General features: G+C 35.0%; 1 protein-coding gene across 2 annotated transcripts; it reads left to right on the top strand.

Moving 5' to 3' along the window:
* The first annotated feature begins 1,703 nt into the window (after nucleotides 1-1,703).
* On the top strand, nucleotides 1,704-27,693 carry LOC126975829 (EF-hand domain-containing family member C2-like). Of its 2 annotated transcripts, XM_050823861.1 has the most exons (16): nucleotides 1,706-1,913; nucleotides 4,299-4,454; nucleotides 5,177-5,327; nucleotides 7,632-7,744; nucleotides 8,745-8,834; nucleotides 10,643-10,719; nucleotides 13,253-13,418; nucleotides 13,968-14,130; nucleotides 15,201-15,384; nucleotides 20,650-20,800; nucleotides 21,660-21,848; nucleotides 23,102-23,247; nucleotides 23,952-24,068; nucleotides 25,842-26,021; nucleotides 26,560-26,701; nucleotides 27,534-27,693. In XM_050823861.1, the coding sequence occupies exons 1-16, from the start codon at nucleotides 1,857-1,859 to the stop codon at nucleotides 27,639-27,641; spliced, it is 2,190 nt and encodes a 729-aa protein (XP_050679818.1). In that variant the 5' UTR covers nucleotides 1,706-1,856; the 3' UTR covers nucleotides 27,642-27,693. The 2 variants fall into 2 exon arrangements, with proteins under 2 accessions (XP_050679820.1, XP_050679818.1); XM_050823863.1 differs by lacking the exons at nucleotides 13,968-14,130; nucleotides 21,660-21,848; nucleotides 23,102-23,247; ... (2 more) ...; nucleotides 26,560-26,701; nucleotides 27,534-27,693 and having other exon boundaries at nucleotides 1,704-1,913; nucleotides 20,650-20,794.

Genomic DNA, 27,693 nt, shown 5'->3' with positions numbered 1-27,693 from the left:
ATGAAACTTTACAATAATATAGCTTACACACCAGAATAACACATAAGCTATTATTTATAAAACTATCGCGTGAATTATACTTTATATGGCAAAACAACGTTTGCCGGGTCAGCTAGTAAAATATATATTATGTAAACCTTCCTCGAGCTTCAACGAATCTATTACAAAAGATTCGAATCGATCGAAGAAGGTCGAATAGTTTAGGGTTTATTAGGGAACAAACAAACATACATTCTCTTTTATATATATAGATTTATGGAACAGACATAACCAAACTCAAAGATTGGCAATCCGAAAGAGTCAGCATATTATAGTATAAGAGAATGTTAGAACGAGAAAGACAGATGAGACCATTTCCGTACTCGCTATCAGTTATATAAAAATACGCAATTATTTTCATAGTTTTTAGTGCATATTTTATCTATTGTTTTGGAATAGTGTTTTAGAAGTCGGTCATTTTTTTCTTAATTTTTTATTTTTATGTTTAGATTTTATCTGATCTGAACTACTTACACCAACTAATAATTTGTCTAAATTTGTGTAAATCTACTTAATTTTGCAATGCAGCAATAAACGTAAGCGCATTGCAATTTTATTACAGACAGTTAAAATTTCCGCCACAGATCGCACCCTTACGTTGTTGTAAGTTTGTAACCCTTGTAAGTTGTTAAGGAGTTCCATTGATCATCATATTCGACTACTATAATTATTTGACCATAACGACGTTACGGTAGGTGACTTAAATATCCTAATAGCATAAAAGGATTCCGTCGAGTATCTTTAATTTTCTCCTAAGAATTGAAGAGTTCCGTTACTTTGTCATGGATTTCATAATCCAAACCAAACTCTCATCAAACTACCTTTGAAGTATATCCTTTCCAATAGAATTATCAAAATCCGTTGGCGCGATATTGAGTTATTCATAAATTTGTCGTCCACATACGTATAGTGATTTTAAGACTTTTATGGTTTTCAAATTGAAGACTCTCAGATCTGGACCAAGTTACAACTACACAAGAAGCGCTAGCTTTCAAATAAAAAAAGAATTATCAAAATCGGTTCACCCAGCCCAAGTTTCGAGGTAACAAACAAAAAAAATATACCTACCGACGAATTGAGAACCTCCTCTTTTTTTGAAGTGGGTTAAAAATGCTCCAATTAGTTTTAAAATTTTAAAAGTTATCATGCATTCTCATAAGCAATCTAGTTACTTTCATATTATGATAGAGTGAAGCAGTGACGTGAATCCAGAAGAACAAATTCGTCCGAGCGCAGAAACGACGACGACAGCAGATATGGCTGGAATAGATAGTTGTGCGATCACCGCTAAAAAGTCTCTCTGTCGAATCTTCTCGATTCGTTAAGCTGCCGCAACCTGAAAAAGCTTGGTGTACTCAGTAAGGTGAGATAGTACTTCACTATAAGCCACCGCCTTCAACTATAGAAGCCGCAAATTCGGACTCACATGGAGTACTGTTCTCACCTCTGGGCGGGTTTCCCACCATCTATCGATATTTGCTGAGGTTGTCATCACTAGTTTTAGTAACGCAGACTCTACTACATGGCTACATGTCCAACAGCGCAAAAATGGCGAATATCAAACAGGCACAAAAGCATTTTGACAGCCGCCAGTCCAGTGGTAGGTATATATAGTAGAGGTCAGTGCTCTGAGCACTGCCCTACTTCACTGGGAAACTATCAGTTACTGGTTACTATGGTGACCAACAGTTTGTTTCTTTGGTTTGTTTGTTTACCGTGTTTTACAATCGAAGGTTTTAAGAAAATAGTTTTATAGAACAAAAATTTCGTAAATATTATACATAATTTGCTGAAATATTTAGTTAATTAAAATCAATATGTCGATAAGAAACCCACGTTTACCACTTTTGCCTGGGTATGGGGCCAATCCTTTGGTAAGTTGTTTCCAAACGAAACAATTTAAAATATTCTTAGAACCAATAAACATAAATATGATAATAAGGATGCCAATTCATTAAATATTTTTTTAATATTATTTTTTAATCTATTGATTAATTCTATTTTTATGCTGCAGAAAATTGCTGTACCGGTAATTTATAGTATGGGACCAAGAGAGTTGCTTCGATCTTAATTTAAGGATTTAATTATGATTGTTTCTCAATATACAGGCTGTCCCAGAAATAAACAATAACCTGACATCGGAGGAAAGGTCCTCTTATGTTAAGCCAGTAAATAAAAAAAAAATTATTGAAAATTTTAAATTAATTACCTGTAGTGTAATTTTTCGGCAGTGTGACTGAAATTTGAACTGATTTTTGGTAAAGCCAATTTGGCTTCAAAGAAGCGTGGCGTTATAAATAGAGCATTGCAAGTACTTCAAATCGCCCCACATTCTAGCGCTCTACAAAGCGCAGTTCTTGAAACATAATTATAGAGTATTGCTTTCATACAGATATGGACATACAGACCAGAGTCCGGCGCACCCCAGGATCAGCTCGAACCATTTGACCTTCGATAGTATTTGTCATAGTTGTCATTATGAACTTCATACTCATCATACAAACTCACACGATTCATATATTGGATGCACCTTACAAACTAATTTGTTATGACTGAGTTTCTTGTATGTTCTTCTCACGAGCTCAACTTTTTCCGAACATATAGTAAAATCAGTAATTTAAAAGAGATATTTATAGGGACAATTCAAAAGCACTTAGTTTAAGCATAATTAAGATTTAAGATTTAAAAATAAACAAAAACATGTTTAATCATAGGTATGTATAATTAGTTATCTACAATTATTATTACCTTTTGTAAGTCCAACATAAAAAATTGTTTTAAATATATTTTTTGGTCAACCCATTCTCAAAACATCGTAATGAAGACCTATAAAATTCAATTCAAATTCAAATTCAAATATTTTTATTCAAAATAGTGAAATACTTATTGAAAGTCAAAAAACTACCACCCATTCTAAAATGAATGCCTCAGGCCTGAGAAGAATGGGCGCAACAAACTCAGCCTTATTTTTTTCACCAAAAATATGTTTTACAATTAAAGTAACATTAACAAAGTAACATTGTTAAAATAAACTTATTATTTAATAGCCTGAGGGCGGTCGCTCCATTCCCAATGTGTGGTATCATTAAGAAAGTCATTTATGTTGTAGTAACCTTTACCACACAAACGTTTTTTAACAATTCCTTTGAAGAACGTAACAATTTTGTTTTGAACATTTTCTGGGATTTTGTTGTAAAAGCATATACATCGCCCCACAAAAGTGCAACATTTGTTTTTCTTTATGAGCCCTCTATGGCCTCTTCCAGTACAACAGTCGTTCTCTTTTCTAGGTGTCCCCTTTTTTTTGGCATAACTAACGTATGAACGACTTCCAGTTTCACTGTCTTTTTTTCTCAACCTGGCTTGTTTTGATTTGTCTTTTAGATAGCTCTGTACTTTTTTTACATTCCTTGGATTCGAAGAACCCTTGAATTTTCCACAGCTACCGCATGATGCTTTCCAACGGTTGTCCATTATAGACAGGGCACTTGGGCACGGCTTTGCTTCTTTTGATTTTGTTCTCTTGAGACATTGATTAAAGTGTATTTGACTTAGACTTAGAAAGTTATTATATTTTTCATAATCGATGATAAAATACTCGCATAATACCTTTATTTATACGGTGTGTGTGGATTGATCCATCTAGTGTACTCAATACCTAACTATAACATATTATTTATTTACATTTACCTTTTTTATTTCTCGTGTAACGCATTGAGTATTTTTGTTGCATCGCTTTACATAATAAAAAAAACTGTAAATGTTGATTTAAAATAGTGACATTCTTGGCACTTCTTCTCATTACACGTCAGCATCTTCCGAATTGTCGGTTAATATAACACTTTAACATTCATAAGTGTCATTTTCGTGACCTACATGAATAAAGTGATTTTATAAATGATTTGAGTTTTCTTTAGTGTTAATTCCGCCAATATTTGTCATTAAATAATTCGACACGTGTTTCGCCTCTACACGAGGCATCCTCAGGACGTGTTGTCTCGCCAAAATCTGGCACGTTTGATTAAAGACAAATATTGGCGGAATTAACACTAAAGAAAAGTCAAATCATTTATGTTATTATGGATTTCCACAAAGTAACGCCTACTTCAATAAATTTTCCTAAAGTTATTTTGATTTGATTTATCGTGAGTAGTTTGTATGGAAAGCGTTTTTTGTAAGGACTCGGCTTTAGGCTTTTGATCTTGGTTGATAAAGGGTTTATGAATATTATATGCCTATTGAAGATTTATAATTTACAGATTGGTAAAAAGAGTTTTGGTGTGCGGCCTGTGTTTACATCCGTAGACAAAGTTAACATGTTGGTGGACAAACCGGAAGGAGTGAATCGAGTACCGTCTCTGTACTGCCGGAAGCAGATGCCAGAGCTGCCCACGTGGCTGATGTATGATAAGAATGTACGTTCCGTGATGAGATGTAATTTTTTAAAGGAATTTTTCTAAATTTTCTAACAAAAGTATTAAATATTAGCTGTCCCAGCATATGTTGTATTGCCATATAAAGAAATAAGAAAAAAAACAATAATTAAAATTATTGGGATATAAAAAATAAATGATGACCGATTCTCAGACGTACCAAATATTAAATCGTACATAAAATCTACCAACTATAAGTAGGTAAATTAAATTTGTTTCTTACCTTCGGAGAAAGTTAGAAAGATATAAAGATTCTAAATAGTTATTCATTTTTTAACTATTCTTTCAATTTGATTTCTGAACGACGGGGGACACATCAAAGGAAAAACGCTATTGTTGTTTTTATTTAATTACGAGCATTTTCATATTTATTCACCTTTTAGACCTTCTCTGGACTTTCACAAATAATTCAAGACCAAAATTAGCCAAATCTATCCAGCCGTTTTCGAGTTTTAGCGAGACTAACGAACAGCAATTAATTTTATATATTATAGATACCAAATGTCTTCGAGTCCGCGTTTCTATCGTTGGGCAAAATGTACAAGTGCATACATTGTGAATCTACTCCGAGTTGATGTTCTTTGAGAGTGAGACATATGTATGTATGTGGCACGACCATGATATGACATGTGTATGTGGCGCCTGTGTTGTCGTACAAGTATTTTTAGCCATTTGTATAAACTAGCTGTTGGTATTGTTCACAGATATTGCACTTCCAAGCATACTTCCAACAATCACTACATGAAATGCTCAGTGCATCTCATATACTTCGAAAAGTTGACATTTATTTCTTCCTTGAAGATGGAACGATAAAAGTCATGGAGCCAAGAACAAATAATAGCGGCTTATCACAGGGTTCGTAGTCAAATAGTTTATAACAATTCAAATCAAAATCTAAATGATTTTTCACAATCACAAAGTGGTCACTACTATTTTTGTACGTTTGTCCTCTATACATACACATTCTAAACATTCATGCATTTGTAAAGAAGCTGGGCATCATAAATTATTGAAATGATCTGTAAATCATGATATAAAAGAGTGGCAATGAGTTTCTTGCTACTTCTTCTCATTAGCTCAACCCTTTACCAAGTAGCGGTAGATTCAATAAGAAAAATATTTTATTTTTTTTTGACATTCATAAGTGTCATTTCCGTGACCTACGTGAATAAACTGATTTTGATTTGATTTGATTTTGATTTGATAAATACAGCACGGCAATTCTTCAAGCCGCCCCACATTCTAGCGCTCTACAAAGCGCAGGTCCGGAATCATATGGAGTAATGCTATCTACTCCGGTCTGGCGCCTCCCAGTATCAGGTCGAATCATTTGACGGCGTGTAACGCAGTGCTGCTCGAATTGTCGGGGAACCAGTGCTTTGTGAACGACTAGATCACTTGGAGCGTTGGCTTAGGCGTTGCGTAGAGGTAGAGACATCGCTTCATTGTGTATCGTCTACCCCATTTATCACGGGGAGTGTTTAGAGGACCTGGTTGACCTGATTCCACCATTGCACGGCACGGCACAAATTAGGCTATCATCCCCATCATCTGGATGTGTGGCGTTCCTCCACAGTTTTCAAGGAATTTTGTTCCACGTACAACACAACTGTGGAATGTGCTTCTTTGTGCGGTGTTTTCAAGACGATACGACATGGGTATCTTCAAAAAAAAAACGCGTACATTTCTATAAGGCCGACGGCATTGCTCCTGTGATTCCTCTGATGTTGCAAGAGAATGTGGGCGGTGGTGTTCTTTTAAGATCAGGTGACCCGTAGGATCGTACAATTGGTTTTCATTTTAAAAAGATGGCGCTGTCATGCATCAATTTAATATTCTACTATAAGGATGACCCACAGTGAAGCATGGCCCGTAACGCAAAGTCAAAGACAAAATATCTTTATTCATTGAAATCATATTTGATCATTTTGAATCGTCAATTTAAGGTTTCGTATAATAATAAAAGCTACATAATGTAGTTTGTAAAAATAATACATAAACTTATACTCTAGAAAATTATAATACATATTTGGTTTTATTAAGACAGAGTTACAGCATGTTCATTCCCAAGCATTTTTATTATTTTATAGTAAGCTTTTTTATAAAGTTACCGTTTAATTGAATGTTTAAATTTGTTTACCGTCAGATTAAGCATATCACTTGGGAGTTTGTTATAAACGCGTATACATTGCCCTTTAAATGATTTATCAACTTTATGGAGCCTGGTAGTGGAAACAGCAAGCTTATCTTTAATCTTAGTATTAAACTTATGACTATCGCTATTTTTCTTAAACAAGTTAATATTCCTGTGCACATACATCAGATTTTCATAAATATATTGACAAGTGACGGTCATTATACTTATCTCTTTAAATTTTTCACGGAGTGATCCTTTGGGAACTATATTGTAAATTGCACGAACAGCCCTCTTCTGCAGCACAAAGATGGTGTTAATATCTCCAGCACTTCCCCACAGCAATATACCATAAGACATAATGCTGTGAAAGTAGCTGAAATGGACTAGTCTAGCTGTGGCTACATCTATATGGAGACGGATCTTTTTGACTGCGTATGCTACAGAACTGAGCTTCTTCGATAATGTATCAATATGAGGGCCCCATTGAAGCGAGGGTCATATCAGGGTAATAGGGTATAAATATCGAGGGTCATACCTAGAAATACAGTGGTGTCCACGAGAGCTAATTCTTCGTTTAATTATAAGACCAGTATTGTAATCCGTTCTTGATATGTACGTGTGCAAATTTTCAGGTAAAGCTCACATCTTGATGGTCGAGATAATTACGCTAAATATTATGTTACAATTATTGATTATTAACTTGTCTATATAGAGCGTTGCACTATAACCGTAATAAAAACAATATAGAAGAAATCAGTAGTAGTTAGGGGGGAGCTACCCCCAGTAGTATTCTCCCCCGCGGAGACCTATACTTACTTAAATATTCATGATCAAAGTTAAAGGGCTAGTCCATCTCCTAACATCTTAACATCAATATATCTTTCTTAGACTAAAATAGTGTCAAAGTATGGGGGAAGGGTGATCCATAAAAAACATTCTTTAACAATGCCAAATTCGAGATGTGACTTTCGAATGGCCACCCAAATTCATATACTTAGATATCATTATGTATGTTGCTGCAGGTACTTTGATAAGTCGACAAAGAATTCGTCTTCCGTTCAGTTATGACTCATACTACGACGTACTAGATCTCAATATTGGTCGCGAAGTAACATTCTTCGGCAAAGTGTTCAAGGTACGAATTAATGTTTTATTTATTAAATCCATATTCATAAAGTATTTTTCTACTAGAAAGCTACTTTGTGCGTCAGTAATATATTTTATTAAGATGTAAATTAGTTTTATTTACGATCCTAGAGTTAAAGCTAAAGAAAAGATGGTCGGAGAAAAATGTATGACGTCACGCTTCCGAAATCTATGACAATGCATAATTTAACATCCAAAACACACATTGAAACAGCATCAACTTAATTAATGTTATTAAATTTAAACTTAAATCTCTTCGTTATTAAATTAAGTATTCTCATTGGAGACTTATATATTACATCTACCCTCATAATAATATTGTAAGCAACATCTGTTTGTAACAATCTCTTGATTACTGGGTTATTAGAGTCTAATTTTCTTTCTTGTAATCTAACACTTATATAGTAACCCGTGGACATTGGCGTAGGTAATGCACTTACTACTACTTATGTTATTTCTTCCTCTAATGTAATCATCTACCCCCTTATTCATAATGGTCCGCTTACTTTAAACAGCGCTAAGGAGTGTTTTTTCTCATTCTGACTTAGGTCAATAGAAGAAGACAGAGTGAGAATAAGCAATGCTTTAAGTTAGCAGACTATTATGAATAAGGGGGCTAGTGTGTAATTGTTTTGTGTACCAAATATAAAAAAATAAAAAAAAACGTCTAGTAGGGATAGAGATGACGATTATCATGCGCAGTGACGTAGTTCATGTTTCAGGCCGATTGACATATTATTTAATTTGTAAATCATTGTATTCTAAAGACCCTTTATATAAGAACTGTTACATATTTAGAATCTGTGCATTATTTTTTTTTGAAACTATTTATTCTTTGATTCTTCCATACTGTAATGATGCCTATTATTGTATTGGAATATTAGAAAAAGTTATCGAAATATGTAAATTAGTAAATTAAAATGTTAATTAATGTTCAACAATTACAATTCGCACTTCGACTGAATCTCATGAGAACGATTTATGCACAGATTATCAATTGTGACAACTTCACAAGAGTATTCTTGAACCGCCTGGGGATCAATGTTCCTGATCCTCTATCCTGGCCTGATGCTGTGGAGGTATGTATGCTAGTCTCAAAATTCATGAGGAATCCTCAATTTTCTAATATTTATTTGAGCAATAGGCGCAGGTGCCATTATTGCTTTATACCGTGTAAGCAACTCGAAAGAAATCGAAGTGGACTAATAGGTATTATGTGTATTAAAATATTACGCTGGGTTGTACCAACTAACTTTAGCAATGACAAATATGTTAAAGTACCAGTGAATGTTAGATCACGTCATATCTTTAACTTTTAACCATAGCCTTCCAATCTTCGTAAATATTCGATATGTATTTGATTTTTAATTTTTTAACTTTAACTATGCCAAGAAATTCGATAGTGCTAATGTAAAAGATTAGGTATATAGGTGACAGGTGCCCCGCAAGGGAATAGCACATATAAAATTCCTATTATCTCTATATTTTGGTTCCGATGTACCTGTTTGTTACAAGCTTACCGCACTCTGTTATCAATTTTGACTTTGTTGCATTGTCGTACAATAAAATAAACCCACACACACACACACACACACACACACACACACACACACACACACACACACAATCACGCTCAAAAATTGTCTGAAGAAAAACTCTGCCTACGCATTTGTTAGGCAGAGTTATCTTTCCGATGCGTTTCGACACCGCTTTGCATACAGCGTAACGCAATGGCAGTGTTCAGTGAAGAACGTTTAAGCAAAAAGCAATCATATATCGTGAACTATAATGTCAAAAACTGTCCAAATATCAGCATATCCAAACTTAAAAAGGATGAAGTGGCGAATTTTAGGTACGTGCCCCTTTAAATTAACAAAATTGTGTAAGTAACTTGACGTTTTAAATGATTTTGCTAAATAATAACATTTCAATTTCAAAAAACAAAATGTTCTTGCTTTGTGTTCGCGTCCGTCTAGAGCGTGACATCGTATTACTACTTCTAATGAGAAGACATACACAAGACCTTAAACATTACTGCTATGAAATAATTTTTTTTTTTTTTTTTTTTTTTTTTTTTTTTTCAGAAAATAAGGGACAAGACGAGCAGGACGTTCAGCTGATGGTAATTGATACGCCCTGCCCATTACAATGCAGTGCCGCTTAGGATTCTTGAAACCCCCAAAAGTTCTGAGCGGCACTACAACTGCGCCTCATAACTGTCAACTGCCCTAACTGTCACCTTGAGACAAGATATTAAGTCTCATTTGCCCAGTAATTTCACTAGCTATGGCGCCCTTCAGACCGAAACACAGTAACGCTTACACATTACTGCTTCACGGCAGGAATAGGCGCCGTTGTGGACCCATAATCTAGCCGGCAACCTGTGCAAAGGAGCCTCCCACTGGTGAAAAAAGAAGTTAATTTGAATGAATGTTTTAATGCTCTCTGTATATACAACGCCGCTGGGTCATTTTTTGACAACCTTTTAATAGGCGATTGGAAGTCCAGTTGCTTATAGTGCGTCAATGCTTTGTTTTTTTTTATAAAAATAAGGGAAGAGACGAGCAGGACGTTTAGCTGATGGTAATTAAAACGCCCTACCCATTATAATGTAGTGTTGCTCAGGATTCTTGAAAAACCTAAAAACTCTGAGCGGCAATAAAATTTGCGCTCGTCACCTTGAGACATAAGTCTCATTAGTGAGAGAGATGTTGTCTCATTTTCCCAGTAATTACACTAGCTACGGGGCTCTTCAGACCGAAACACAGTAATATTGAAATAATTATGATGTATTAAGTAAGCGTGAGTTGATAGTAATTTACTAGTAGGTAAACTATTATAACTCTTACGTGACATCTTATTGCCAAAAGACAGACTTTGATTACAGAAAGCACCAGATAATAGACGTCCTCCCAAGCACCGACCATTCCGACAGTTTCTGGATTTCGACCGCCAAGTTTTGAGGTTAGGAATTTTAGAAAATATTATACTGTTCTTTTTATTATGCAGCATTTATCACCTAGTTTTAAAAGAGTGAAAATAACTTGTCTTGGGCGAATATAGTTTTAAATTGTAATATTATGTACATAGTTGATTGGAGTTCTGTGCAGTGGCCAATTGATATATTATTATTATTGAAGTGTTTATTATATTTAATTATAAGGCAATTATAAGGCAGAAAGTATTACGAAGATTTCAAAAAATTTGTAATAAATGCATTATTTTGTGAAAAAAATGCAAAAGAATATATTAATTCGAATATTAGCAAGCCACGTGTTCCATGGCGGCATATAAAGAAGCAGGTACGTATTAACCCACAGAAAAACTTCGTTCTTCCAGTACATTTAAATGACCCCGATAGTATAAATATGCATTTTCTCAATGTTCCCGGAAATAATGATGTCCAGCAAGCAAACCTGGACTCCTATCAGGAGAACCGATTTTGTTCTGCTGTTTTTATCCTAAAGACTGTAAATGAAGATACAGTAACTCGAACTATTCGTAGTCTCAATAAATCCCAGGCTTTTGGAGTTGACGGTATTTCACTATATATGGTGGAACTTACACTATCAAAAATAGTTCCCATACTTACTCATATTATAAACACTTCAATATGCACGGGAACTTTACCGGAACTTTGCCAACAGGCAATAGTACGATCAATACAGAAAAATAACACCGTATTAAACTATAAAGACCTTCGCCCGGTTAGTATTCTTCAATGTTTATCCAAGGTGTTGGAGAAAATAGTATTTTTCCAACTTATTGAATACTTGGAAGTAAATAATATTTTGCCAGAATTTCAATCGGGATTTCGCAAAAATAGAGGCATAAATACAGCCTTGACTGATGTTGTTGACAATGTTTTTGATGCCTCAGGACTTACGAAAAGCTACGATTTTAGTTTTACTTGACTATTCACGGGCTTTGGATACTTTGAATGTCTAACTTCTGTTAGCAAAACTCGCATACTATTGTAACACGGTCGTGCAGTGGTTCACCAGCTTCCTAGGAAAACGGATTCAAGCTGCTGCATTTGTACAGGAGTTTTGTTCTCTTTCCAGAGGTATACCGTAAGGTTCAATTTTTGGTCCACTGCTATATATTCTGTACAGTGCGGATGTAGTACAGAATACTGCCGCTACCATATGTATGCTGATGACCTTCAATTATACATATCGTTCCATCCCGATCACTCACACTTGGCTATAGAGCAATTAAACAACGATCTCAATAGTATAGTAGAATGGTCACAAAGAAATGCATTGGTACTTAACCCTGAGAAAACGAAATACATACTACTGGGGACGCCTTCTCAATTAGAAAAGACTGAGCGCCTAAATCTCCGTATTAAAATTGGAAATAAAAGTAAAGAACGTGTTTCTGAGGCTCGTAATCTAGGCATCATTTTTGACGAGAGTTTGAGGTTCGAAAAATATGTGAATAAAACTATAGCTAACTGTTACTATCGACTTAAAACACTTTATCGTATAAAAAATTAGATTAGTACTCAGTTACGTCTTAGACTATACGATTCACTTATTTTGTCAAAACTGAATTTCGGAGACGTGGTGTGGGGATCGATTACTGGCTCGCTCTAGGAAGGCAATACAACGTGCACAAAACGCGTGTGCACGCTACTGCTGGGACATACCTGCCCGATCCCATATAACTCCGTTTTTGAACGATGTCGGAGTTCTTAAAATGAGTTGCCGCAGAAAAGTTCATTTTGCAGTTTTGCTTTTCGGTGTAATAAAATCTAAAACACCGTACTACCTCTACAGTAAATTGTCTTGGCTAGGGGATCTTAACGCCACCTATTTAACAAGAGCCTCGCAATATGGACTGGCTGTCTTAAAACACCATAGTGCTGTATTTAGAGGAAGTTTTCGCTACAATGCAACCAAATGCTGGAATAATCTTCCACCTCCTCTTCGTGAATTACGAACCGTCGAAAATTTTCGTCGGAAATGTAAGTCACGATTCTTGGAACGACAAAAACAAGAAACAGCTTTGGTAGCATTGGTGGTGAAAGTATAGGTGTTCTCCAGTATTATATATATATGTTTGTTGATATAGGTTTCTTTTAATACTACTGTTTATTTTAAAACATCTAAATATTTTATTATCGACTATTTTGTATTGAATTGTATGTATATATTATTATTAGGAATTATTTACTATATGTCGAGCGCACTGTATCTCTAAAGTCAAACGGGCACCGCTGAAAATCAGTGCTGTGTCATAGCCACGGCCGTGTCACAGATAATCCTGAGTCGGTGACCCATTTCCTGCACTGCACGGGAACTTTCCAATATTAAACCTATTACTATTTAAATACGTTCTTTTTTGGTTTGTTTTGTACTTTTATCTGTTTATATTAAGTGTATCCTGTGAGTTTCATGTGAAATAAATGTTTTTCTTTCTTTCTTTCAAATATGTATGGTATGTTTTCTTCTGTTGACGAATGTTTTGTAGTGCACATATATTTTTATAGATTTCATGGATATTGGGACGATAGAAGCTCAGAGTTTGGGTTCATTCATCTATTGGAAATCCACTACTTTTTAGCTGATGATACAATTGAAATAAAAGAGGAACTTCCCCCCAATTCGGGGATTGAAGCCGGACCTATGTTTCTAAAAAGGATGCGTTTACCTAGGGTAATTACTACAATTTGTTTAACTTTAAGAAGTACTAAATTACTTAACTGAACACAATACAGTGTATCGTAAATGTAGTCTGCTTGCATTCGAAATATTAAATGTGAAACTCACACCATAAAATAGTCGACTGACTGAAAACTGACAGACAGTTTTTTTTGGACTAACTTCCCCGAAGGTAAAGAAAAAATTCTACGGACATAATATGTCTTATATTCCTCTTATGAAAGAGGAACATTCACGACCGTAAGGGTCACCTTATGTTAAGTGATCACTGCAGCCCACACTTTATTAAAACACCAGAGGAATCGCAGTTGCCGGCCTTTAAGAAAAGTGTCCGCAACCTGTCGAGGGTCAAATTCAAATTTAAAACAAAGCAATTTCCTTCCCAATATAGAATGGGACGGTTGAAAAGCGATGCCCACCCCTAAATAGGATGGGCCGACCAAAGTTTTAAAACAACTTCAATTAATTCGATTCAATGGTCATGTTACAGACTGATTTTATATTTTTTCACAAATTCTTTAGCCTTATCGCTTTCTTTCATAGAAAATACCATCGCATGTTGAAATGACGGGCGGAGCACCCCAACCATCGTACAGTCCAGCAGACTTAACCATTGGTGCTGTGCTAAATGTGTTCGGTCGTAAGGTTGTGCTAACCAATTGTGATCCGTTCACTAAAGAGTATTATCGTGTAACATACGGTTTCGGTAAGTATTAGTATTTAATTGACGAGTGCCACGTTGTATCCTAAAGGGTACAATAACACAAAAACCACGCAAAGCCGTAGCCCCTATGTTTCGCACACACTGCTTATAAAAGGACTGCACCAGATTGCGAGATGTAATAGTAGTGGTTCCGTTCCTGGACGTTCACAACTAGGACCTGCAGGTATCTGATGGTGGTCTCTGGAGGCAGCGTTACTGTGTTAAGATTAATTCCCAATCCCTAGGTAACAATGGGCAGCTACTTTTACTTTCCATCAGATGAACCAATCACCAGTTGGCTCTCTCTGTTATAAAACTAAATTTAGATAAAAATATCGACCTCCTTAAGCTGTAAGCACAAGAACTAGGCAACGGTTTTTGTGGAGGGTCACAATATTTTTTGCGGCATATTATCTGCAATGTGGACATCTAATACATGGCACATAATATATGCTTGCCATTTCTGATGCTTTTTCACTGCAAATTCCGTATGCAAATAAGAATGATATGTGCAAGTATTGCAAAAGGTTACCAATGTTGTTGATATTCTTTTGAATTTACGACAGGGCGTGCATGGTGGTTATCAGTAACTACAGGTGATCCAAATGGTAGTTGCAATAAAAACCACAGTACCTTTTAATTATTTTATTTAAAAGAGTGCAAAAAAGAATGCTGGGAGAGTTTCATGCGCCGTTTCTCTGAGAGCGCCATTTGTTTCCGAAGCGGTGTTAGTGTTTGAGCTGACATCAAAAAGATTTTCATGGGAATCAATTGTGAGAAATTAAATGCATTTTATGCCTTTTTGTTGGTTCTACTTTGACATAACAATATAAATGGTAGATTAGTTGTGAAGAAAAACTTGCTTATGTAGGGAGATAAAATTTTAGCTAGTGTATGGAGCTCGGCACCAGCTTCGGAGCTTAACTTATCGAAACTTTTCAATATTGGCGACATTGTTGTAGTTTTTTTATATACACAATATTTTCTTCATAATCGCAAATAGAAGAAGTTTTAAGACTGTTAAAGTGACCGAAATATCTATAATATTATATTAAGTCTTACTACGCTTATAGATTCCTTCAATGAACTGCCTGTGCCGAAAGACGAAAGTTCTGAGTGCGTCAGTACTAATGTGAACGACAGGCAACTTCCACCATGGAACGGATATGGTTCTTACGATGACTCGGCTGAAAATTGTAGAACCGTAGAACCGAAAGCCCCGCACAGGGACTTCATCAAATTCTTACATAAAGATAGGTAAGCGTTTAAGGTTTAAATAACTTTATTCTCATTAAGACCCATTGTCATTTACATGAGAAATTAACATTTGAACAATTAAAGTAGGCACTTACAAACAATGATTTTGGTAGGTACAGAATGCAATATAATGTTAGGCAAATAAATAAGACATAAAACAACCCACTTATGTTATTGAAACGTTTCATAATTATTGAGTATATGCCTTTGAAGGCTCGCTTTAAAAGAAGTCAATCTTTTTGCATTTCTTATTTCTGAGGGCAGGTTGTTATATATCTGAACTCCCTCAAAGGTTATTGTCTGTTTTCCATAATTACTCTCACCATTGGCACCTCAATATGAGTGTAACAATTCCGCTTAAGTCCTTTTTTTATAGAAGGATGTGTTAGTGTTTTTTTTTTATTATTTTGTGGGCTAGGAGAATATTGAATTCTATGCAGCGATCTTTGATACAGAGGTTTCTTATAGCAATACACTTGGCGAAATTATTTAAGACTATTTTACATGTATCAATTTTGTGCTTGTCTTTATTGAAGTGAAAACTTCTTTAGCGGCGTTGAACATTTCTCTTGGGATGGGTATAAAATGTTAAACTCGCGTCAGGACACGTGGCCTGATCGTAAACTCGTAAGACAGTCGTAGAAATTATGGATCAAAGTTGATTTTTCTGAGAGATAAACTTTTTAATGTAAAGTAATTGTAATCGTTCTGTAGTGTTAAATTTTTTATATTATATAAATTGACATATTTACGTGTACGATTACACGTACAAATGTCAATTATACTGTATAACATATATTGCATTTATCCACATAAATTCTAGTACTTTTATACTGATAAATAAAGCAATTCATGCGAAATTATTCCCTTACCATTAAAAAATATTCAAGAATGTACAACGTTCAAGTTTTCACTTCTTCCGGCACTCCCAGAGTGGAACCGCTGTCTTTTTCTGTACCAGTAGGAGGCTCCTTTGTACAGGAAGCCGGATAGATTATGGGTACCATAACGACGCCTATTTCTGCCGTGAAGCAGTAATGTTTTACACATTACTGTGTTTCAGTCTGAAGGGCGCCGTAGTTTGTGAAATTACTGGGCAAATGAGACTAAACATCTTATGTCTCAAGGTGACGAGCGTAATTGTAGTGCCGCTCAGAATTTTGGAGTTTTTTATCTTTAGTTCTTGGGAATAAGTAAAAGTCGCAGGTCAGGATTGTATGGCGGATGACTCATTATCTCGACACCTGCAATTGTCAAATATTCAACAGTCCGATTTGCGGAGTGCGCTGAAGCATTGTCGTGGTGAAGGAGGATCTTGCTTCGAGGGTGCTGCCGTCGAATTTTTCCAAGACAACAGACAAACAGCGATTGACATACCAGTCTGCAGTAACTGACCTTCCATCTTCTAGCTCAACTGTCACGAAATGACCTTTCCGACCAAAGAATGAGTCAATCATCTTTTTTCCTTGACTTCTTCCTTTCTTTACCTTAGTTGGCCGATCCTCGAAAGTAAACACCCACTGATTGATTGATTTCAAATTTCTTTATTATCATAATTATTACAGTTGTATTTTTCCAGTGTACATTAAAACCTAGAAATACAAGTAATAACAGTAGTAACACGTTTTCTAACAGATATCGCCTGTACGAGTATCACAAAAACTATTTACAGGAATTTAAAATTACAAATACTTAATTTATATATACTTAACTATTATAAATAACAAACGGGTAACTTGTATAATTATATGTATGCTTCAGTACCTAAGCAGCATTACATTTTCTACAATTTAGGTAGATAATCCAAATTATTATACACTTGTCCATAAAAACAGCAAGAAACAAAGGCGAGAAGCCATCGCGGTCGTTTTGAGTGAGAACTGAGAATCAGGTTGTAAACAACAGTGCTACGCAAGAGTGGACGATCCGTCGCAGACAGTGCTTCGTAGTTCGTAACTGCGCGAGTAGATGTGCCTGTTGAGTGATGACTCATAACTAGAGTAGACTAGATACCCACTGAGCTGATTGTCTTTTGGTTTTGGGTTCGTAGCAATATATCCAGCATTCATCACCTTTGACGATGTCAAATACAGCATTTGAGTCACCGCCGTTGAACTTATCTAACATTTGGCGACACCAGTCCATGGAAGGTGTTTCTGGTCGTCGATTAAAGTATGGGGAACCCATCTGGTACAAAGCTTTCTGACGCCTAAATTTTCGTGTAATATTTTTGAACTTGACTCATACCAATGCCTAGGCCTTCGTCTATCATGCGTCGCACAGCACTGATGTTATTTTCAGTAGTCGCGGTTAAAGGACATCCCTCACGCTGATCATCTTTGAGATTGCTATGTCCACGCTTAAACTCGTTAAACCAATTGTAAATAGGGGCACGAGATGGGGCTTCATTAAGAAATGCTAATCGCAGCCTATCATAGCTTTGTTGTTGAGTAAACCCACAACGAAAGTCATAATAAATCATTGAACGAAAATTTTCTCGCGTTAGGTTCATTTTCACGTGTAACAAGAGTTTAAGATTAGAGCCAATTCACAAAAACAAATGAAAAATCAATGATTTACTCGTATACTACATTAGGTTACCAAACAGTTCTAAAATTGAAATCAAAAAAAGTTTTCATTAGCAATGTTTCTAACTGGCCAGTTCTAAACATTTTCAGTGTTACCCACGTAATGCTTAGGGTTATATTCGAGAGGCTTATAAATAATCTACCTGATTGGTCTGAAATATCTGTAGATATTATAGTAATGATGGTTTTTATAGTAATTTTACTCTTACACTTCATCGCCCCTATTATATTTCATAATCTGTATTAAATTAACATAAGTACATAAGAAGCATGTGAATTTGCGTGTACACTATTAAAATAAAAATATGGCTTTTGCTTAGCTTGATACAATACGACGTAATAACTGTTGCAACTTTGTCTACTGTCTAAATTATTAAACCTCTCTATTTTAATACCGACACTCTCTTTTACCAATAACTTAACTTAACTTATTAATATTTGTTAATTTTTTAATGTGATAACCCTCAATTCTGGGATTAATTACACAAATAAAATTTATAAACAAAATTTCAACTCTCAGGTTGTGGCTTCATCTACAGAATCTACTTTTCAGTTGATAGCCTTCTCAACCCCAATATTTGCATGGTAGGAAATTGACTCAAATATTATTGACTTAAATCAAACTTAGATGTTGTTAGAGCTTTTGAAAATTTCTTTACCAATGTTCCCATATCTACCACTAAACATTTAAACTTATGTCCAATCAGGGCAATATCATTACTTTCTGCAAATGTTACTAAATGTTCAAATAATTTCCAATTTAAGTATGTTAATATCTCGGATATTATAAAGTCATTTAAAGAGATTAATGTTAAAAAGATAGCTGACCTCTGGGGTATATCTGTTAAAGTAATAGGCTCTCTGATTGATATTATAGCGCCTGATCTAGCCCTAATATTTAACAAATGTATAGACTGTGGCACATTTCCAGACCTCATGAAGCATAGCAAAATAATACCTTTATTCAAGTCGGGTTGCTCATCAGATCCCTCTAATTATAGGCCTATTTCAATTTTGCCTACCCTGAGTAAAATATTTGAAAAACTAATACTGTCTCAACTACGCGCTCATTTTAACATAAATAAAATTATACATGTTAAACAATTTGGATTCACTCGGGGACGTTCAACTGTTGACGCAGGTGTTGCATTAATGGAACATGTTAGTGCTTGGCCTTTCCAAAGCGTTTGATTGCGTCCAACATGAAATTCTAATCAGGAAATTGCAACACTATGGCATAAGAGGAAGTGCATTAAACTTGTTAATCTCATATTTGAATAACAGGATACAGTATGTTGAAGTTAATAGTGTAAGGTCTTCAGGCTCTGGTTAGGAATGGGTGTCCCGCAGGGTTCAATTCTCGGACCATTTCTGTTTTTAGTTTATATCAATGACCTACCCTATCTTATAAAGAACACACATGATATAGTATTGTTTGCGGATAATACATCACTATTATTTTAAGTTAATCGACATGCAACTACTATTGAACATGTAAATAATGCTATTTCTAAGGTAGAACAATGGTTCAAAGTAAACAATCTTCTTTTGAATGGTAAGAAAACGAAATGCTTAAAATTCTTATTACCAAATGTAAAAAAGATTAACACACATATTAAATTAAATGGAGAAATGTTGGATCTTGTAAATAAGACAGTGTTCTTGGGTATAAATCTAGATGAGAAGCTTCATTGGGGTGACCATATATCTGCCTTAGCAAACAGATTAAGCTCTGCAGCATATGCGGTTAAGAAGATAAGAGAACTGACTGACATAGATACGGCCAGAATAGTATATTTTAGTTACTTCCACAGCATTATGAGCTATGGTATCCTTTTATGGGGTAATGCAGCTGAGATCAATACGATAATTGTGCTGTAGAAGAGAGCCGTTACAGCCATTTATAACATGGGATCTAGAATTTCGCTAAAGAATAAGTTTAAAGAAATAGGTATTATGACAGTAGCCTCACAATACATTTACGAAAATTTGATGTTTGTACAAAAGAATAAAAATAAGTTCACAAAACTAAGTGACTTACATAGTATTAATACTAGAAATAGGGGTGGACTTGTCATGCCTGCCACAAGACTCCATAAAGTCAGTAATTCTTTTAGGTGTCAGTGTGTTCGCTTCTATAATAAACTCCCCGAACATATAGCAAATATGTCTATAAATAAATTCAAAGCCTTCACAAAAAGTAAATTAAGCAGCAAAGGCTATTACAATTTCCAAGATTTTTTAAATGATAAAGCAGCCTGGAATTGAATTGATCTACTTAAGTGTGATTTGTTTTATGTAATTTTAATTGTTTTATGTTATTTATATTACTTATTTGATTTGTTTGATTTTAATTTTATCTGTTTGATATTATTTATTTATTATTATGAAATTTAGTGTATGACTGAACTTAAGCCATTGTAAATCAATGTTATGAGTTCAATAAACGTTTTGATTTTGATTTTGACTTGAGATGTCGCTCTTGCAAATCTAAACAATTTGTTATTTTTTATAGTGATAGTCCTCACTTCTGGGCCAAATTACACAAATCTTATAACGGTTGGCTCAGTGGAAGAGCACTCGCACGGAAACCAAGAGGTTGCGGGTTCGAGACCCGCATCATTCATAGGTTTTGTTTACAAATTTAACTTATTAATATGTTCTATTATATTCCTAGGGTGGGCTTTGATTCTCACTGCCTTCGGTTTGCTGCAAGGCTCATCGATGATAATCCAGTGAACACCTTTCGGTATTTCATCATCAAATACTTTCTTTGCGATGATACAATCGGTATATTTGAACTTGGCGAGCGTAATTCGGGTTTTAAGGTGAGTAATGTAGATTTAAAGATGCAAAAATAATTATAGAATTGGAAATGTTTAGGTAGTTTGGCCATGTTGAGGGAATAGATATGAAAGTGTTGGGGAAGATCTACTTACCGTGCCCGATCAGATCGAAGATGTACCAGAAAGGGATCCAGGTTAAGGGTCTTATGAGAATGAGAGCATATTATAGAATCAGTTGATTTGTTTGTTAAAAGCCGGGAATTATGTCAGGACCGTGGCAAAATATAGGTCCTTAACCTATCCCATTGGGAGACAGGTGTAATCTATAATGTGTTAGTCTCATCAACTCGTATCAGTCTGTGTAGGGTTAACTTGTATTAAATATCAAGTGATCCTCTCCAACGATGTTGTAAGAAATGCGCTGACGATAAAGCCTATACTAAGTTTTATCATGAATTCTTGAAAATGAATCTAACGAAGAGGTTTTAAATATAAGTGCAGGTTTTGTGATAAAATTTGTCATTTCTCTGCAAATTTATTGAAGTAGGCGGTACTTTGCGAAAGAGATTGTTACCTATCTCTTCCGGGGGTAATACGTCACAGCAGCCGACCAATCACAGCGCGTCATTTCATGAGATGTGGGTATAAAAGAGCGGATTCCGGCTCTCGTGCCAGAGTTTGGCGAGTCAACATCTCCTGAGGATGCCTCATGTAGAGTCGAAACACGTGTCGAATTGTTTAAAGACAAACATTGGCGGTATTAACACTAAAGAAAACTCAAAACATTTCGATTTCTCTGCAAGATTAAGTAACGCTCTCATTACAGATCCGTTGATTCCACAATAAAGAATGATAAAAAGTCAATTTGAACACAATATGATTATAAATTTAATCTTTGTAGGGAGGCAAATTTTTCCGTCGCGATAAAATGTATTTGCCAGACGTGAACTTCTTTGTACCCAAAGAGCCGCCAGCGTACACTGACAAAGATATGTGGGTTGGTAACGAGCTGGTCATCAACAAACACAGGTTCAGGCTAGTTGCTGCTGATGATTACGCTTTACGGTATATGGAGCTGCATTCTGAAGAAGTAAGTTTTACAATTATTGCTGGCAAAAGAATAGTTACGGGGGTTTCATTAAATATAAGAATCAGCAGCTTGAAGGTTGCATAGGAGACCAAATTTATTATGTGTTTCTACTTTCTTTAACACATTTCTCAGACATTTATAATTTTTGTTGATTGAAGTCACATTTACCTACATACTGCAAGGTTGTCTATCCCATTGATCAACAGTGTGGGGGTTCTCATTTTATATTTATATCAAAATTCTGATTTGTACTATATCGTAATAATAAAGATTTCAATTAAAGATAAAGGTGTCTATGTTACTAGGTACATGAAATTATAGTCAAAGTCAAATAAACTATAAATATTTCTTTTAAATTACTGAATTTACCATACTCGTATTATGTTCGTAAAAAGTTGAGCTTGCGAGAAGAACATAATATAAGAAACTCAACGGCCACTCTTTTCAGTCAAATAGAGTATTTTACAATGGCTGTAATATACATAATAAATTAGTTTGTAAAGTGCTGCATCCAATATATGAGTCGTGTGTAAATAATATAGATTATTTCATGGAAAGTAATAACGAATTAAAAGTATAAAAATATATTATCGTATATTATATTCATCCACCCAAATGCTTCGCGAAAATGATGGTCGTAATTAATGTCATAATTAGTACTTGTATCCAAAAAATACAAAGATTAATTAACTATAACAGGTCGACCTGGCACCACAAGCAGCACCCGTTCACGAGTTGACGCATGGTCCAGCCATCGTTCCCTTCGCACCTGCGCATTATAACTAAAAATTTAAAAATTAATGCTCACAAAGCAAGCCTACAAATGAATTTACAATGCATTTACAGTAGATTCTATATAAACCAAAAGAATATATTGTAATACAAAAGAATGAGAAAGAAGAAAAGACATATTACATTCTTAAGATTATAGAATCTTAATATTATGAAGAATTATTAGGTAGACCAGGAGCATCTATTTTCCATACTTCTTTATCCTCTATAAATATTCTTTAATCATATGGCTTTTTGAAGAAGGCGATTCTTTATAACTTTAACTTTAACTTTGGAATTTAATTAAAGAACTGCACACTGAGACAAATAAATGAATTCGTCATCAATGAGTCTCGTTTATGGAATAGCGATTTTATTTTTATTTCTATCTTCATCTTTATTTATATTATACGAAACTTTTTTCATTATTTATTACTTATATACTCTTTTTTAATCATAATTTATATGGTTCTAATGTTTAGTATCCAATGGCAAACGTACCCCTGATTTTGGATAAAATACGCCGTGAACTCGCTTCGCAAGAAAATAAGTATAAGAACTTTGTTGCCAAATACATGGACGCAGTTCTGCCGGAAAACAAAGACCTCATGTCTGTGAAGTGTTTCAAGTGAGTATACGACTGGTTGCACCACGGAATTTAAAGTGGACTGTATTAATAAAAGGGATACTCAGGTGAACGTGAAACGCGTATTTTTTGTGTATTACAATATAACTAACTGTAGTAGCTCTTCCTATACCTTTACCAATCAAAATATATCGTTTCATTGGTCTTTTTTTAACCTAAACTACTCTTTTTATATTAGGTATGTGGAATTCATATTACTATGAGATTCTTTATTTCCTGCACTGTGTTGCTGCTCAAAAACAAATTTGCACTTAGAGCAGTTCTGTTACCTTCTCATTTAGATTTCTATGGGTTCGGTCATATTTGGAGTATTGCTTTCATGGCTGATCTGGTGCACGCAAGTATCACCTCAAACTATTTGACCACGTAAAAGTTAACGATAATGTAGTTCCATAAAGTAATCGTATGCAGGTTATTGTGAGCTTCTGGTACTTGTTTTATAGCATCACATAGCTCCCAATTTAAGGCTTGAATGGAGTTATTCGATATATTTTGGTGTATTTTCTTTGATTAACGCGAGTGTTACACATTTAAATAAAACACTTTTATAGGATTAAAACGCATGTAATTGTAACGGTTTTACATTAGATGTTTGCGTAAAAGTTACATTTTTATTTTAGTTTACCCTGTTATAATTAGTTTTAATCCTTTAAAAGTATTTTATTTAAATATTTTGGTGTTTTCAGACAAGCATTAAAAGAGATAATGTGCGAAAAAATGACGGAACATGAGTTTATAACGCTGATACGACGGTTCCGCGGTGATCCAGGGAAGGAGAAAAGTCCTCGTCGTGAAATGATCAGGTATCATTCTCTGTAAATAAATGTCACAAGTGTTGTTTTGCCATAGAAATTAAGTAGCTCATTGTATGAATTGTCATTGACTGAATTATTTGTATTGCGAATATACAGGATGTCCCAAAGTTATGGGACATGAAAGGGAAGTACCTTAAACATCGTAGATAGGGTATTTTACTGAAAGAAGACTTTATGTTATTTTTAAAAGTTAGTAATTCTGCATTCAAAGATTTTCTAAAAATTACTTGCCTCGTCGAGGACTCGAACCGACTTAAATGTACAAAAAAAAAACATCCCTACTTTTATGATGCCAATCGAAAGAATGGCCAAAAACTAATAACTCTTCTAAAGTTACATAGTATTTTAAAAGAAAGGAGCAACCAAAAATGTTTGAGGCAAATTTCAAGAAAGTTATTTATTGCCGACGACGATGTTCGAATAGTAGAGATATTATCATTCCAAAGATAGCATTGATTATTCGTAAATAAGTACCCACTTCATAATCAAAATACTTTATAGCATAGTTTTTTTTAGTTTAAAAGCGATACGAGTATGTACAAACAGAATTGTGCCATATCATATCGAGTATTCACCATAAAATGATAAGAAAATCAAAAGGCAGCGGACTCATTGCTTCGATTTGCGTAAGACTGAAGGGACCACATTTTGAGCATTTCATTAATTAATTTACAAAAAAATACACACTTAATTGTCTACTTTCTCATATCTTCATATCATAAAAGTAGGGGTGTTTTTTTTACATTTAAGTCGGTTCGATTCCCAGACGAGGTAAGTAAAACTTTAGAAAATCTTTGAATGCAGAATTACTAACTTTTAAAAATAACATAAAGTCTTCTTTCAGTAAAATAACCTATCTACGATATTTAAGGTACTTTCCTTTCATGTCCCATAACTTTGGGACATCCTGTATAGGTATTTCTAAATCAAAAAAATATGGGTTCCGGATAAGTAATCACCAATATTTAATTTACTAAAGCCTTTTCCCAAACACGTTGCATTTTATGGTATTAATATTATTTCGATCGCCTCAGTAGTTTTCGCAGTATAACCGATCAAAAAAGGCTGTCCATTTATTAGTATAGATGTAACAACAACTAATGCAGGCTTTATTTTAAATGGTTTTAATAACTAATATGAACCTCGGAATTTAATTTTGGATATTTAATGTGCCTTAAATCACTTCAACAATATTATTGCTCAGTTCATTCGATATTTTTTGAGTTGAGACTTTCTAGACGATTTCCACAAGAAAGTCATACATTTAGATGTTATAATACAGCAGCAGGATAAGGTTAAATAGCTTTATACAAATGATTTCAGTTTTCTTTAGTGTTAATCCTGCCAATATTTGTCTTTAAACAATTCGACACGTGTTTCGCCCCTACACGAGGCATCCTCAGGACGTGTTGTCTCGCCAAAATCTGGCACGATGATTTAAAGAAAACTCAAATCATTTGTATAATTATGGATTTCCGCAAAGTAACGCCTACTTCAATAAATTTTCGTAAAATAGCTTGTCGGATCACTCCTGTATACGGTAGAAGACGCATAATAAAGCGTATTTCTCCGTTACCCCAATAGATCATGCCGTACGCGGAGGATTTTAAAACTGGAAAAAATAAATAAGTTTGGAGCGTAAGATAAGATTTCACTGTAGTTATAAGTATTGTGTAATTCGTATGATCTTTACCAAATGTAAAACGGGCTAGGGCTGGCGCAAGGAAAACATATTCATACATATTGTTTATTCTATTCCAGATCCCTAGTATTCTCGGAGCTGACGCGAGGACTTTGGGACGACCGTGAGAGGCTGAGAGAGGGCTTACTTCACGCCGACGCGCCAGGATTAGGAAGCTTGCCGGTGTCTCGTGTGCGACAACTGTTGAGAGCACATCGCTTGCCAATCAACACTGACCTACTGGACTGCATGTTGCAAGTGTACGTTATAAGACTACTTCCTACATCAACAGTAACCAGCAACGATTGTTAACGATATGTTGTGCTGACCAATGAGTATTTCAGACCCCGTGACTACTCACCTTAGTCACAATACAAGTAGTAATAGAAGAGTAGCGCAACTCAGCGGTCTCCTTGAAATTTATACCTATGTCTGGCCGGACAGTAAAAAAGAACGACGCGTACAGCGCGGCACAGCTAATTCAGATAGCGACCAGTCTCGGTGGCGTACGGCGCAGCTCAGCTAAATTAGATAGTGACCAGTCTCGGTGGCTTAGGGCGCGGCACTGCAAATTTATGTAGCGATCAGTCTCGGTGGCGTACGGCGTGGCATAGCTAATTACATAACGACCAGTCTCGGCGGCCTATGCCTCAGTGTGTTGACTTAATTTTTTGCTTTGCGCATATATAGCATATGCCTATGGCATTAGGAGTCTACTGTGTTATACGATTGATGTATGTTTTGTTAGGTTCAGTTACAATACGCAGGGTTTATAATGTGGTATGTTTATATGAACAGGTTAGAGAAGGACAACAAATGTAACATCTTGTACGAGGACTTGATGTCATTCCTCGACTTCCAAACACGACCCGTGTTCAACTTGACCGAGGATGACTATCAGAAAGTTGTAAGACATGCACCGCCGTTGAAAGATACAGAGGTAAATTATTATATTATCTATATAAATATAAGAGATTTCCACCTATGTATCACGATGTATCTGGAACTTGATGGCGTAGAGACTTGAAATGTTGTAGGAATATTCCCTTCGCCGCTTACAAAATTTCATCCGCGAGAGATTTTTTTTATTATGAACATAACAACCTCTGTCGGGTCAGGTATTGTTTATTTATATATATGTTTGAAAGGTATTTCTGGTTCGCTCCTATTAACGATTTGTTCAGTTCAGAAGGCCTACCATTAACTTTTAACTAGCGATTTAATTCATCTGAATTGAATCGCTAAACTGGTTAGGTACCTAAACTGAATCGCTAAGATTCGTACCATGAATAAATGCCTATAACTGAATGGCGTTTGGATCGTTTATGGATTTAATGAACGAAAGAAATTTGTCTGCGGTCTGCGGTGTGAGAAGGAGATGACGCTGTACAGTCGTTGTATAAGTCTGTCTCCCTTACTCGAACCATATGCGTTGCGTTTCAAAACATAAACTGATATGATTTTAGCGTAGAAATTACTTCAAATACATTCCCATAACAAGCAAACAAAATATATTATTTTAGAATAATTTTATCAAATTAATGTATTGTCATCGGTCCTCGATAAATCTACGAAGTTTGAACAAAATCTGGCCGTTTAAATTGTGTCAAAATGAGCCCAAATGAGTCGGTTACAAACAAAGATAAATACAGGTGAAGCTAATAAAAAGAGTGTAAAAAATATACATTTTGGTTATTGAGATTTTAAATGCTGTATATAATGTGTATGTGAATGTCTTTAGATAATATAAATAACTATACTCTGTGTTTCAGTGCAAGCTATGGGCTGAAGCGGAATCTCAAATACAGGAGGGTTATGTTAACTGGAGTGCTTTTCTATGTCAGCTGAACTTAGATCACTTGGTCAAAGAGCAATCTTAACAATTACTCACAGAACCATTATGTAATAAAAATATACAGTTTTGTGTCCAAA

This window comes from Leptidea sinapis, chromosome 38 (assembly GCF_905404315.1).
Source record: "Leptidea sinapis chromosome 38, ilLepSina1.1, whole genome shotgun sequence".
In the NCBI taxonomy this organism is placed as follows: Eukaryota; Metazoa; Arthropoda; class Insecta; order Lepidoptera; family Pieridae; genus Leptidea; species Leptidea sinapis.
Note: the sequence above shows the minus strand (reverse complement) of the source record. Positions and strands in the feature narration are given on the sequence as shown.